General features: G+C 43.5%; 1 protein-coding gene across 1 annotated transcript in view; it reads left to right on the top strand.

The window, feature by feature from the left end:
- The window catches only part of LOC133346585 (dual oxidase 1-like), a 38,408-nt gene that overhangs the window by 10,439 nt on the left and 12,545 nt on the right, over positions 1 to 15,424 (top strand). Inside the window, 18 exon segments of the mRNA XM_061558250.1 lie at positions 622 to 803; positions 1,657 to 1,864; positions 2,872 to 3,038; positions 3,190 to 3,250; positions 4,388 to 4,484; positions 6,187 to 6,271; positions 6,389 to 6,485; positions 7,613 to 7,785; positions 8,320 to 8,338; positions 8,341 to 8,494; positions 9,891 to 10,009; positions 10,974 to 11,111; positions 11,834 to 11,947; positions 12,648 to 12,847; positions 13,884 to 14,072; positions 14,279 to 14,507; positions 14,870 to 14,963; positions 15,142 to 15,317. Of these exon segments, the coding sequence (XP_061414234.1) occupies positions 622 to 803; positions 1,657 to 1,864; positions 2,872 to 3,038; positions 3,190 to 3,250; positions 4,388 to 4,484; positions 6,187 to 6,271; positions 6,389 to 6,485; positions 7,613 to 7,785; positions 8,320 to 8,338; positions 8,341 to 8,494; positions 9,891 to 10,009; positions 10,974 to 11,111; positions 11,834 to 11,947; positions 12,648 to 12,847; positions 13,884 to 14,072; positions 14,279 to 14,507; positions 14,870 to 14,963; positions 15,142 to 15,317 (2,502 nt within the window).

Raw genomic sequence — 15,424 nt, forward strand, 5'->3', positions numbered from 1 at the left:
CCTAGTCAGGTCAATATTAATGATCACATGGAGATAGTTACGTGCCTGAGATATATATACCTGCATAACTGACTGTGGCATATGTTTTGAGTGTGTAATTTACACTGGTCAACACACTTTTTCTGGCATAAGGTATTCCAATGGTTTTAAGGTAATTTTGGGGTGCTGATTCCAAATCTGGCATCAAGTTTTTGTCTATCACATCAGGTTTTTGAGATATCAAATATTGCAGAAGAAAAATATTAAATAAATGTGGATATCTACATAAAATGATATTATAAACACACTTTCCTAAAAATACAGCACCATATTTTAACACTAAAGCAGTCACTGACTCGCAACAACTTGCAATCATAAGTGACAGAGTTAATTTCGGGTAAAATCAATGAAAATGCGATATGCCGATAGCATCACATCTCAAAAATGAGATGTGATAGAGCAAATCTGAGATCAGATTTGGAATCAGCACCCTGTAATTAGTCTAAAACAGCTGCAAAAGTCCAGGCCAGAAAAAAAATTTTTTTTTTCTTGTTGACCAGTGTTATGAATGAAACAAAGAAGCAACAACTAAAGTTTTTTCTTTTTTTTCTGGGGTGATCGGTGGGGTGGGGGGGGTGACAGGTCAGCACATTGTGGATGAAATCGTCGACACACGACAAGTGGGCTGCCCGGCCGAGTTCCTCAACATCCCCATCCCGTGGAACGACACGGCCTTCTCCAACAGCCCCTACCACGTGCTGCCCTTTCAGCGCAGCCAATGGGACAAGAGCACCGGCTCGGCCCCAAACAACCCGAGGATGCCGGTAAGTCACGTGATTTGCGCGACATGGATGCTGCTGCACCTAAAGCAGCGGTTATCACACTGGACTTGCAATTCAGGGGTCACGAGTTGAATCACCCAGCCCACCAGAGTCTTCTTCTTCTTTTGCATGGCATGGAGGGGGGAACCAAAATTTATATCGATGATGCCATAGCTGAATGTTAAGGTCCTTCAACAAATCCAAGGTCCCAGTAGACACTACGGATTTCAACGATACGGCGAGGGTGTGCGTGGATGGCTCACTCGTCGGTGATGCTTTTGATGGTTTGGGGTTTACCACAGTCGCAGTTTGGTGATTATTTGATGTTGCATTTATGGAACGTGTACGTGGCACATCTCCCGTGCTGTGTTTGAGCGTGGTTCAGCATGGTCCACGCCGGTGTTAAACAATGGGCAGGTTTCTTCAATACCCCCACCCACCCAGCAGTATATAATTTGTTTTACCACACTTGGTGAGGGTATACAGGGAGGGTGCTTCCAACTCTTTCAAGATGCTTGACCAGCGTGGAGGAGTAGGACAAATACGATTCTCGAGCGGGGCTCCCCAGGGGTCTAGTTGGGTTCCCCAGAGCTCTCTCTCGCTCATGGCGGCTCTTCCGCCAGCAGTGTCGTGAGCCAGCAATTGCAGGGCAGGAACATGACATGTGGTTTCCCTTTGCAATTCAGTGAAATCCTAAAATCTGTGACCTCATGAAATCCATGGCATTTTCAGGGGGAAAAAAAGTTATAGCTTAGTGTGAAAAGTGTCAAATAATGAAGAAGCATATTGTTTTGGAAATCGAAATGGCAATATTGATATTGTAACAAAGTCCTTTTGTTTTTTTTGTTTCTTCCAGGTGAATAAGGTGACATCGTGGCTTGACGGCAGTGCGATATACGGTTGTTCGAGGAGTTGGTGTCACGCGCTGCGCACGTTTGACAGGGGGATGCTGAAAAGCAGCGAGAACGGCTCCCTTCCCGCTGTCAGCGACCGTTCTCTGCGGCTCATCGGTGCCCCTTCCCCATCCTACAAAGCGGGCAGCTCGGGGCACAACAATCTCTACGGTAACAACGCCGGTTGCATGCACGTGCTTTCTCGAAGTATAGCGCAGGAGCAATATTAGAATTTGCCGCGATCGATAACGGCGACGCTGCGACGGGTGCTACAATGCGAGTCCCACGGCAATTGCGTCGTCCGTTTTGTCAAATGTTGTGAGTTCGTGAATATCATTTGCTGAAATGTGTTTCTCTTATTGATTTAAATTCCTGACAAAATATTCGTGAAATAGCAAGCAAAAAAGTAGAGTTGTAAATCCATAGATATTAGCCGTAAAAAATAAGTACTTTGCAAAAATATCTTCCAGAGTCGTTGAGTAATTCTTTCAGAGCGGGGCGGGTGGTGGCCATGGACGTTGCCTATAATCGAGCAGTGTGGAGGCGGGAGCGAGGCTCGGTGGATTGTACAGATGTTGTTAAACTTCCTTCTCATGGGTGTTGAGATGTTGAGATACCATTTTTTTTCTTTTCTCCATGCTTGCATAGTAAACACTCGTCGTTGATTGGCTGAACACATCTTACAATACATTCCCAATGCAGGACCCTCCTGAAACAAAGTCCCTTGACTCAGTGGGGCAGCTTCTATGATTGTAACTTTCGTAGTTTGTTTATTGATTTGATATTTGTTGCATAACTAACAGCAATGTGTGCGTTGTTAGCGTAAGAAGTTTTAAATATCAGAATAACTATCGGTGGGCGTTTGGGGCAGGTGTGTGTAAGATTATATGCCTACCGTTGAAGACGCCTTGAGTAACCTTTCTTTCTTACGAGATGAACTGCAAAGCACAAAAAATGTAATAAAAATGTTAATACAATTACAAAGATTTGTAAAACTCATATCCTGATAATCGTCATGTCGTGATATTTGGTATTGAATCGTAATCATGAAAAATTTGAATTGTAACAACCGTCGTTGGTATCGATCAAATTTTCACAAAACAGTGAATGAAATGCCATCGGTTTGAGACACGCTTTGAAAGGGACAGAAAAAAATACATTGTGCTTCTGTGTTACAGAGTTTGGAAATTCACGAGGAAATGAGAGCCCTTTCCTGAAAGCCATCGGCACGGTGTGGCTGCGCTACCACAACCACTTGGCGGAAAAAATGCGCCAAGAAAACCCAGAAATGTCTGACAAGGAGCTCTTTATAAATGCACGCAAATGGGTCGTGGCAGTGTATCAGGTAGGGAGGTCACTTTCCAGCCGTGAGACGTCACATGCATTGCACAGCACTTACTTAACTGTATGCCGTAAATTTCGGTAACGATGAACATATTGGAAACTCCAGCTATTCGCTGCTGGTGAAACGCTTCATGTTGCATTTTTTTTTTCAGAACATTGTCCTCTACGAATGGCTGCCAGCAATGCTTGGGAAGAACACGGCGGAATACAAAGGTAGCGATGCATTATTAAAATTATATTCTCAATTCGGTCAGAAATTTCACCCCGTTCTCAAGACGTGTAACTTATTCACATGGTGCCTTTATTGGAGCTTTAAACACAGCAACCCGGGAGTGCATTTAAAGGGAGAGAGGAGGCACCCAAACGCAGAGGCCCTTAACTAGGTCAATGTTCCGATTTAAAGCTTTCATGACTGCAGGGATTCATTTTCTTGATTCTTTCGGTAAAGTCACGTAGAATGGAAATAATAAAATAATAAAAATAAAACATAATTAAATTATTCTCACGACGTTTCGGCCACAACACAAGTAGTACTAGTCGCATATCTGATTTTCCCATAAATATGCTAAAATTTCTCTTGATATGCAAATTATTTTGTCAAGGCGCTCTTCCTCCTCCCTCCCAGCTTAAATAGACGCTCCAAGCCTAGGACGTGTCATTCAGACTCTGTCTTATCGACAGACCTGTTCTTCACCTGAGGACGGCTGCTTGCGTTGTGGCCGAAACGTCAAGAGAATTATTTTATTATGTTTTATTTTTATTATTGAATAATTTCCATTCTACGTAACTATGTTAAACAAAATTAAAACAAACGTTGAAGACCAAACAGACGGAGTAACGTTACGATTTGTTCGTGTCCATCGCACATTCTCTTCTCGCTCTCACCCCCTGAGTACGTTGTCCCAAGGTGGAAGAATGTTAACTACCTCGCCTGGTATACAGGAGATTGTGGGTTCGTCCCCGACCCTGACGCCTGTATATGTGGAGTTTGCATGTTCTCCCCTTGGCCGCTTGGATTTTTCTCCCGGTCCTCCCTCCACATATAGAAACAAGCGCTTTGAGTATTTGGCTGCTATCCAATTCCACGTAATAAGTCACTTTGTTGAGCTATCATTTGCGGCCAGGTCGCTTCTGTGGGTCTTACTTGATGAAATAAAAATAGTTTTAGTTTCGTTCAGAAAATGCGGTGACTCCCTTTGCTTTATTGTGCAAACTTTGTCCAACCTACTCCAATTATTGCATACCGTTTGTATCTCAATATTGTTTGAAGTGTGCCCTCACGTACGTACCGAATTTAACATGTAACAACTGAGGCATTATTTTGAACGAATGCTTTCCATTGCACCACAGGGTATAAGCCCCAGGTGAACCCCAGCATTTCGGTGGAGTTTCAGGCGGCCGCAATGAGGTTTGGCCACACTATGGTGCCACCGGGAGTTTACAAGAGGTGAGAAAACGATCACTTGTGTTTGATTACTGTCATGACCTTTCACGTCGTCATTCATGACAGTGATTGTTTATTTTATATTTAGCTGTGCTCGAACGATGTTCAGGCATCTTAAATCCCCACACCGCTTTGCCACCCAGCAATATCAACAGGGACACCACAGTTTTGTTGATCGGCAAGTGACGTGTGGTCATTCAAAGTGTGGGCACTCTCACTCTATTCCAAGACACAGGTGCTTTAAAATAATACACTATTATCTGGCCAGTGTAGAAGACTTGGCCAAAATGTCTTCGGAAGGGGCTCTCCAGAGCTCTCTTGTTTTAAATCCTTTATATTAAGTTCGCTTGCTTGCTTGCTTACGACCGTGCAAATCTTTCGGTCGCTTTTTGACCCACTTCCCGTGATCCAATCGAGCTGACATTTTGCACACAGACTCGTTGTGCGTGACAATTAATTTTCGTGAAAAATTTTTCCCAAAATTTTCCACTTTTTAGGGAAATTTTTTTTTCACTAACACAATCATATATTTTCCTAAACACAGAAAATTATTCAAGAAAACAACAAAAATTTACAATATAAACAATCATACAAAACTGAAAACCTTATAATCCTTATATACGACTTTCCTTATATTTAATTTAAAATACCAATGTGATAAAAATGAAACTCTTACTCAAGAAAAACAGAAATGAATAATAAAATAAAACCGATGCCACGCATATAGAGGATTTATAGTGAAAACTTTGTTTTTACGGGTTAATTTATTTGTGGATGCCTTTCCACTAGCAGTGGCACGAGCAAGCAATTGCAGGGCTGCACCTTTACTTGTGATATGTTGACCTGTGGTATTGCAATTGGTAATCATTTGCAATGGAATCACGGTTCAGATCTTAATTGGTCCCTATCCCTGAGAACGGACACTCTTGTTGTTTGAGGTGTATGAGATTGAACACGCTGCATGCGCATTTAAAAAACACAATGAGCAGTTTTACGGGTCATTCAGAACGGTGGAACCAAATTTTTAATACAATTAATCGAAATAAAATTGCAGCGTTGATTTTTTTTTTAAAGGGTAAAACAATATATATCTAAAAGTACAGAACTATATACGTGCACATTACTGCATGTTGTAAATGTCCACGTTGGTAACATTGAATAATAATAATAATGAATAGACGAGGACCTCCCATAGCCATCAGTCAGGGACGTTTTTTTGCCATACTTCTTCACACAATAGTCAGTGCAGGATGGTGAAGGCGATGGTCAAGATGAGTTCAGATGTCAGTCACCACTGATGTTCGCCAAGGCCAAGACTCAAACTCAGGTCACTGGGTTTCCAGTGGTCGTATCAAACAAAACAAAACGTATGAAAAAAAACAAGAATAGGTTTGACCATTTCTGGCAATAAAACAGGTGTTAAGATGTTTAAACACCAAATAGAAACCTTCCAAGGAATCACGTTCGCATGGACCACACGTACTTGTGGTGAACATGAAACACAAACTTGCTCTGATAATATATGCATTGTCAAAACAAAAACACATCACCGATCTTTCCCACGTTGGATATTAACATTATGGAAAATAAAATGAAGGTCTTTCACGATTATATTTATGTCTTTCAGTGGAATCAACATGTTTTTGTTGTTGTTATTGTTAATTAGCATAATTGATTTGAGTTTGTTCTTGTAAACTTTCCACAGGGATGATTCTTGCAATTTTAAGCCATCTGATCCAAAGTCTGAATATAATGCAAGCCGCATGTGCAACAACTACTGGACCAAGGAGGTATTTTTCTCTATTTTAAATTGCATTTCAAATGGCTGAACGAGCTGTGAAATTCACCACACACACATTTTGCATTTTCTCCGGAAAAATCTAATTCCATTTCCTTTTTTTCATCAGGTTTTCCGATCAGGACACGAAGTTGATGAATTCGTGCTCGGAATGGCTTCTCAAATTGCCGAACAGGAAGACCACGTCATTGTCGAGGACCTCCTAGGTGAGATAATCGACCCACTGCTTCTTGCTTAACGGTTTCAGCTTCAGTTCATCGGCCATCATTTATGAGGCCTCCCCCACACCATCGCTACCTGACAGTCCCGTGAAGCCACAATCACTCTTACAAAAGAGCCGATGTCAGTTCTGCATCTCTCTACAATAGTTGTTTTGTTTTCTCTCCTTCTCCAGCATGTCCGCCTCATTCGGCTGTAATTCCATCACCAGTCTCGTCCATTGGCCATCATCGTTTCCAATGATGATGGCCAATGAAAGCAAAAGCCCCGTTTGCTTTCATTAAGTCAATGTGGTGACTATAATTTCCATTTGTTCACTCATCTCAGTGCAATGCCTGGCATGCATTTATCCACGCTTCTTTGCACAGTTTTCAGATTTGGATTCATTTCCTCTCACAATGTCCATGTTTCTGAGGCATGTACCATAGCGGACAATTTAGTTTTTGTTTATTTCTTCAAGCACATTCATAAGTGGCTTGTCGTGACAAAAATGCATTTCCCTAAAATAATTCCATCCTGCTCTCAATAATCGTTTTAGGTCGCCATTGTTGTCCCAGTCTGCCTTCAACAACATTGCATCTCACTTCAACAATCGTAACTCATGTATGCCTCACTCACCAGTATGAAATTGCGTTGGCAGGCCATTACAATCATACTCTTAGTTTTTTCGGTAAAGTCACGTAGGTAAAAAATGAAATTAAAATTAATAAAAATAAAATTATAAAATTCACGACGTTTCGGAGGCAACACAAGTCTCCGTCATCAGGTGAGACCGTCACAGCCAGATTTGCTGTATCAAGTGAGGCAGGGATTCCAAGATGCAAGTTCTTAAATACAAGTTAAGGGGGAGGAGGGGGGGGGGCATCTTGGAATCCCTGCCTCACTTGAAACAGCAATTCTGGCTGTGATGGTCCCACCTGATGATGGAGACTTGTGTTGCCTCCGAAACGTCGTGAATTTTATTATTTTATTTTTATTAATTTTAATTTCATTTTTTACCTACGTGACTTTACCGAAAAAACTAAGAGTATGAATTCTTGCTGTCACGAAAGCTTCAAATCTAGAATCCATTACAATCGTTGCACGCGTGCCTTTTCCCCATTGCTTGCTACAGACAGCATGTACGGCCCTATGAAGGCTTCCCGGCTGGACCTCATGGCCATTAACATCCAACGTGGACGGGACCACGGATTGCCCAGTTACGTTAATATGCGGAAAGCCATGAACTTGGACCCAATCACCAAGTGGGAAGATATCAATCCCACGCTTAGTCAAAGAAATCCAGAGGTACGTCGATGTGCGGTCTTGCGCAACCTTTTTAACGTTTTCTCAAGAACAATGAAAGTATATGTACATTAGCTCTGTCCTCAACTCGGGTCAGAGTGCATTATAACACTCAGGAAAGTTATTCTACGTGATCGAGCCTATAGTAGTAAGTGGTTGAGTGTCTCTATGTGTGTGCAAGATGATGGAGTGTCTGATGTTGATGACATCTTTGTGTATTTGTGTATGTATGTGTGTTTGTATAGATGGAAAGCCGCAGCGCAATGGTTAGCGCACTGCGCTGAGCTCGGTTCCCGTTCATGACCAATAATAGTGGCAAATATTTGAACTGGTCCTGAGCCTCCCCTAGGTCGACTCAACCTCAGATCAGTACCTGGTGCTGTGTGTAAACATTGTCACTTGGGAGACAAAGGCGACCGGGCGTGGTGCTGGTCGCCCCACCCCTCGGGTGCCGTGCCGGCCTTCACAGGTGCTCGCTAACAGTGCTTGCCCCAACAGTCTATCGGTGCTAAACAGGGGATCTTTGTCTTTTATCAGGTTATCGAGCGACTGAAGCAGGTTATAACGGTGACATCTCGCGGCTGGAGCTGTGGCCGGGGGGGCTCTTGGAGTGCCAGGGGGGGCCTGGGCCCCTGTTCTCGCGAATTCTCGTTGATCAGTTTGAGCGCATCCGCGACGGGGACCGCTTCTGGTTTGAGAACACCAACAACGGGTGAGGTGCTTCTACTCGTGCTCGTTTACTGCTCATTAAGTTCCAAGTTTCTTGCAATGGCGCTGTAACCCACTGATTGCCATTGAAACACAACAACTCGTGTTCGAATACAAGTGAAGTGCCACTGATGGAATTGATATGCGATTAAAAAAGATAGTATTTGTGCAACTGTTGGCAGGCACTTGTATTGCCAGTAGGCCGCGTACAGACCTGCAGAATGCCGCGGTGAAAGATTTTCCACATTTGCATGTAGAATTATAATGCATTGTGGTATTTTATACAATGATTGATTGTCCCTTTGTATGTATAATGCACTATATTTTAACTATACATCATGCCGCACGTGCAGTGTGCTTCTGTATGTGATTGCGCAGCAACAATGCGTTGAAAAATTGCTCGATAAAATATTCTGAAGATTAAGGGAATACTTTCACCTTCAGGCACCGTCTCATAAAAAAACGAACGCTTCAAATAAAAACTTGTCTGTTTACTTATTTTTATTTACTACTTACATTTCTCATGTTGTTCATCGCGCCACTGTTGCACTTTATTTTGCGCTCGGTTGTAATTTACTTTGCTCAGTCGGTGTTAGCCGCTGCGGGCATGACGCGTCTCTTTTCTAATTCCTGTTGCTATAAGTTTGTTTGTACGTTGAACGTCTTTTGAACCCATCTTCTTGGTTCTTTCGGTAAAGTCACGTAGAAGGGAAGTAATAAAATAATACAAATTAAACATAATAAAATAATTCTCACGACGTTTCGGCCACAACGCAAGCAGCCGTCCTCAGGTGAAAACCAGGTCTGTCGAGGCGACAGCACATTCAGACGCTGTCGCCTCGACAAGAAGATGAATCCCTGCAGTCACGAAAGAAGCTTTAAATCGAAAGTTTTTTGAACCGTACGTAGCCAACTGTGCTCATCGTCGCCATTCTGCTGCAATGTGCAGGCATGCCTAATTTATTGAGGGCGATATTGACACGTACAATCAAGATCGATTGATTGAATGCGATGGGATTCATCGAGCCATGTTTTGTTCTTACTCTCACCCTACATGCACCGAATTGTGCAATGTGAGAAGCAAGCAGCCCTTATTTTGACTCTGTGTGTGTGTCGGAAGCAATGAGGTCACTCAATTCGTAGCGGCCGACTCGAGGCGCGACGTTCACCGCAATCCAAAAAAAATCGAATCTTAAGAATTGATCGAATTGGTGAGAGCAATGAATATTTACATGCCTTCTCATTTCATTTGTTGCGTGTTGAAACGTGACATGGTGGCAGCTTGGGGAGGTCTTAATCCAGCAGTGGATTGACCATGGCTTATGATGATGATGATGACGACGATAACGAGGGTGATGATGAAACGTGTCTACTACGGGGAACCTCCTTTTGCCGTTCAGGATGTTCACGAAGTCGGACGTGGAAGCTGTTCGAAGGACGAAATTCTCGAGTGTCCTGCAAGCCGTGATGAGGGTCAATAACCGCACCATCCAGGATGAAGTGTTCTTCTGGAGAGCAGGTGAGGCCGACCGAGAGGTCCGCTGCGTTTTGCCATCGAGTGGGGCTATAGATGAATTGGAGGGCAAACCCACCGACCGTGTATGAAAACACAAACATTAACAGTACAATGGCGCAGTCACCGCAACTACTCCACCTGCACAGATCTTTGTCGGTTTCACTCCCCACATTGTGCGGGTAGTGGGGGTTAATTCAATATGCTTCACCGTGCTGGTCGCTGCGGTTTTTGGTGACGATGGGGAGCGTAGACGTGGAAGCGCAGGTGTCCGGCGCAGCGGTTGATTTTTCTCTCTTAAGTGTTCCATTGCTTTTGTGTGCCAGCTTTGGAATAATATTCTCTACCTTAATTTTTTTTCGCAAAAAACTTTACCGTAAGGTGAATGAAGGATTTGTATGAGGCAGCGCAGCAAGTGGGTTAATAACCTACCTGTCTGGCGCTTGAGTGTTCTGCCCACGTACTTGCAGGCATTGCACTCACTGTTCACAAATAGTGACAGGAAATATTCAATAAATTGGCAACACGTCCCAAACAAAAGTACAATTATTAAAGGTGTAGCCCTGTAATGTCTTGCTCTTGCCACTTGGCAGAAGGGCTCCCACTAGAGGGAGCTCTAGAGAGCCCCTCTAAAAGGGTATTTGGCCTACTCTTTCACACTGGCCACCCACACTTCACCCCGCCACACGCGTCGTACAGATCTTACTGACTCTCGTGGACTCCTCTCCACTGCTGGATGGACACAGGCTGGGAGGATTCATGAGACGTGCACCATTGTTTCAAGTGCCACAACCAAGAGATCAAACAAGTAACCTCTTGGAATGCACGTCAAGTGTGCTAACCATTTGCAGTATCCCACCAAGCAATACCCCTCCTGAAAAAATTGCCACATCTTGAGCCTCAGTAAGGCTTGCCTGGACAAATGCATATTTTCGTAATTTCTGCTACTCTCCAATTCATTGTGTGTTAGGAAACCCTTGCCAGCAGCCCAAGCAGCTCGCCGTGAGCGACCTGGAGCCGTGCACGCCCCCGGAGACCATCGACTATTTCTCAGGAAGTACGGGCAGCTTCGCAGCCACCATCGTGGCCCTACTGCTGCTGCCTGTAGGTACGTAAACAACACCGAGGCCTGGCCTATAGAATGGCAGAGGTGTGGACTCGAGTCATGTGACTTGGACTCGAGTCAGACTCGAGTCATGAATTTGATGACTTCAGACTCGACTTGGACTTGCATAAAAATGACTTTGTCCCACCTCTGAGGTGTGGACTCGAGTCATGTGACTTGGACTCGAGTCAGACTCGAGTCATGAATTTGATGACTTCAGACTCGACTTGGACTTGCATAACAATGACTTTGTCCCACCTCTGAGGTTTGGACTCGAGTCATGTGACTTGGACTCGAGTCAGACTCGAGTCATGAATTTGATGACTTCAGACTCGACTTGGACTTGCATAAAAATGACTTTGTCCCACCTCTGAGGTGTGGACTCGAGTCATGTGACTTGGACTCGAGTCAGACTCGAGTCATGAATTTGATGACTTCAGACTCGACTTGGACTTGCATAACAATGACTTTGTCCCACCTCTGAGGTTTGGACTCGAGTCATGTGACTTGGACTCGAGTCAGACTCGAGTCATGAATTTGATGACTTCAGACTCGACTTGGACTTGCATAACAATGACTTTGTCCCACCTCTGTAGAATAGTAACGATGCACAGTGACGGGTGATATTCGAACTGGTCCTGAGAACCGGACTGTACACGTGTGTAAAGGTAAGATATCTCCCAAGTACCGATCTGTGGTGAATATGTTTGTGTTTCTTTGAACAGTGTGCATTTTAGTGTTGTGCCTCGTGTCGCGCCAACGGAAGAAAAGCTTTGAAAAAATGAAAGATCAGCAGCAGCTGAAGACGGGAAAGAAGCCCGGAGCAGATGGAATTCGTGGTAAGCAATTGAACGTTACACTTTAGAAAGGGGTCTACATGGAGCAGGTAACAAAGATGTAAATATGCAACACCATATAACACTATGCTCTGGCCCTGATTAATTGTGCCTGGGTGAGTGCGTGACTTGCTACATGCCTCATATGGCAATTGTTGTTGCTTTAAACCACGATGTGCTTTCACAATTCCATTTTCCATTTTGGTATGAGGACTTCTGGGCAAATAGAATAGCTGTGGTTACTATGTGAATGTTCAACCAGGAATCTATGAGCACAATGCTGAATCTTTTGTCCTTTGGTCATGAATATGAAAATGTTGGCCAACGGATATAATAGAGCTTCCCTGCAGCCTAAAGCAATTATAGGTACCGCATGAACGTGTGGGATATCCTTTGTATTCATTGAGGTAGGCAGCCGGACAAAAATAATTCACAGGAGCCATACATTATTTGGGTAGTATCCTCTCAAACTTAATCACGTGTTTTGGCTGAAAATTAATGTGAAAGGACACTTGCAATTCGAAATACCAATGAATTGTCAATGAGAGGTTAGTTAAAAAAGATACAACATACAGTACAAATGCCCTCTCGAGGGGCTCTCTAGATCGCCCTCCAATGGAGGCCCTTCTGCCAGCAGTGGCGTGAGCGAGCAATTGCAAGGCTGCACCTTTTACCTGCAGTACAAATGCATTGCGTCTATCAGCCAGCGAATGGCAGGGCAAGAAGGAACCCCTGCGGGACGTGCGGTTGAGGTTCGACGACGCGGGCTCCATCAAGGTGCTGGACTGCGCGGGGGCCCTGCTGCGCAGCCTGGAGGTGAAGGCCCTGTCGGGCGTGGAGCTGCTCTCCGCCAGCGACAAGGGCAACCTGCTGCTGGTGCACGTGCCCAAAGAGTACGACCTGGTGAGGCAGCAGCAGCAGCGCAGCCGCACCGTGACGTCACCTGGCGTGCTGCGCACCGGCGTTGTGCCGTGCACCGTCAAGAGGTCAAGGGCCAATGCCGTTACGAGTGTGCGATACCGCGCACGATATGTGTCACCGCCTCAATGTATGCACGTGTGTTTAACTTCTTCTTGGTTCTTTCGGTAAAGTCACGTAGAAGGGAAATAATAAAATAATAAAAAGAAAACATAATAAAATTGTATTATGTTTTAACATAAATTTTATTATGTTTTAACATAATAAAATTTTATGATGTTTTATTTTTATTATTTTATTATTATTCTTCTTGGTTCTTTCGGTAAAGTCACGTAGAAGGGAAATAATAAAATAATAAAACAAAACATTACATAATTTTATTATGTTTTAACATACATTTTATTATGTTTTAACATAATAAAATTTTATGATGTTTTATTTTTATTATTTTATTATTTCCCTTCTACGTGACTTTACCGAAAGAACCAAGAAGATGAATCCCTGCAGTCACGAAAGCTTTTAATCGAAATTTATGTTTAACTTATTTTGTACCGTGCGTAGCTAACCGTGCTCATCAGAGGTCTACCGGTGTGTTGTACACCAACTGCCTTTGCAAGGATTGCCTTAAGCTTATGTTAAGCACACTGTTGGGTTAAAATAGAAAAAAACGTGTTTTCTCTGCCGGAACAAGTGCAGCATGTCCCGAATCTTCATTGAAGATTCCTGAACCAGTGGTCAAAATGCTGACTCTACTCTTTGCTCCTTCGTTCTGTGGTCATGAATGTGAAAATGTAGGCCACCTCCGATTAGCACGGTTAGCTACGTATGGTGCGAAAGAAGTTCAAGCTTCAAATCAAGATTCAAATCAAGATACATGGATACATTTAATTGAGCACTATTATAGCCAAAATATGCTATTCACTGCCATATACTTATGGAGAAGGGCAAGAGGTCATCACATCCAGTAATTTTTTTTTTATACCTGTGTACCGAAATATTACCATTTTTCTGTCTTCCACAGGTCCTGTTTTTTGATTCCGATTTACAGCGAACTAGATTTCAAGAAGATTTGGATACATTCTTAAGACAATTTGAGCGTCACTTCATTTCCAAATCCGGTGGCAATGAAAAGTTGCTGCTCATGAATGCAGTTACAAAAGAGCAACGGCAACTCATACTGGAGACATACTTCAGAAAGATCTTTGCAACGGTATTATTATAATTTATTGCTGTGATGTAAACGTTTTTTTATCACATTTTTCCATCGAAATGAAATTTGCAATTAATAAAATGCACCAAATAAACCAGATCTTGTTTAGCTTGTATATATATATGTCACAGGAAGATATTTCATAGAATATCGATATCCACACCTACAGAGAGATCACCAGCATATCATTGTATTGGATGTGGCAGGTTTTGCAGATTGAATCATTTGGACCACAAGACGAGCTGAATGTGAGCGCCGAGCCGATGAACGAATCACCTGTGAAGTGTGAGCTGTCCCCCAGTGAGCTTGGGGACTTGTTAGGCCTTAAACCCGACTCTACTTTCCTGCAACACATGTTTCGTCTGGCGGATGGAGACAAGAATGGCTACCTGTGCTTCAGCGAGCTTCTAAGCGTGCTGCTAGTCTTCATCAAAGGTAAGACCTTGCAACTGAGGTTACACATTTTTTTTTAAGTGCGGTGAAATTGATGAACGGCATCGACTGTGAATGTTGCGTCAGTTTCCGTCGTTGTGCTCTATAGCTCTCCGATGTATGTGTGTTTGTGTTTTAGGTTGTACTGCATTGCTTTGAATGATGTCGTACGTTTTGCGCTCCCACTCACTATGAGTTTCTGAAGAAGCTCCCAGAGTGTGGAGAGAAATGTCAGACATCAGTGCAACATGCAACATGTGGTACAACCTGAAAGCACATCAGAGTGTTGACCATTCAACTTTATAATCACTGCTTACCAATGTGTTTGCATACAGACCAATAACTTGTCTCTTTCCCGTGACCAGGAACTGCTGAGGCCAAATCTAAGCTGATGTTCCGTATGTACGAAGTCAGCCAAACTGGCTGCATGACGAAGGAAGAATTTGAAACTATGCTTAGGTTCGTAAGCCAGAGTATGCGTGTGCGCGCACGCACACATCCATATGAGACACATAAACTCTCTTTTTCATAACTCACCTCATTAGTAATGAGCCTAGTTTCTCCATTCACAATGAGCACAAATGCTAACTTTCTTACGTTTCTTTTTCTTTCCTTTGTCTACGGGGTGGTAACGTAGATCGTTTCTGGAGTTGTCCGATTACAGTTTGCCAAAGGAGGAGGAGGACAGCATCATGGAGTCGGTGTGCAGCGAGTACGGCCTCAGCGGCAAAACAGAATTCACGTGGCAGGACCTGCACAAGCTCTTGAATGAGCACTACCATGATGCCAGCAACCTGCAAATCCACGTCGCTGGTACAGAAGCGAAGCCACCACTCGCCACTCAGTCGGGGTGCACTCTGGGGGGGAAGTGGAATAGCATACGATCACTTAAGCATTAAGAAACCACGTTGGGTTTTTTT

This window comes from Lethenteron reissneri, chromosome 24, assembly GCF_015708825.2.
Source record: "Lethenteron reissneri isolate LAM-NWPU_2019-01 chromosome 24, ASM1570882v1, whole genome shotgun sequence".
Lineage (NCBI taxonomy): Eukaryota > Metazoa > Chordata > Hyperoartia > Petromyzontiformes > Petromyzontidae > Lethenteron > Lethenteron reissneri.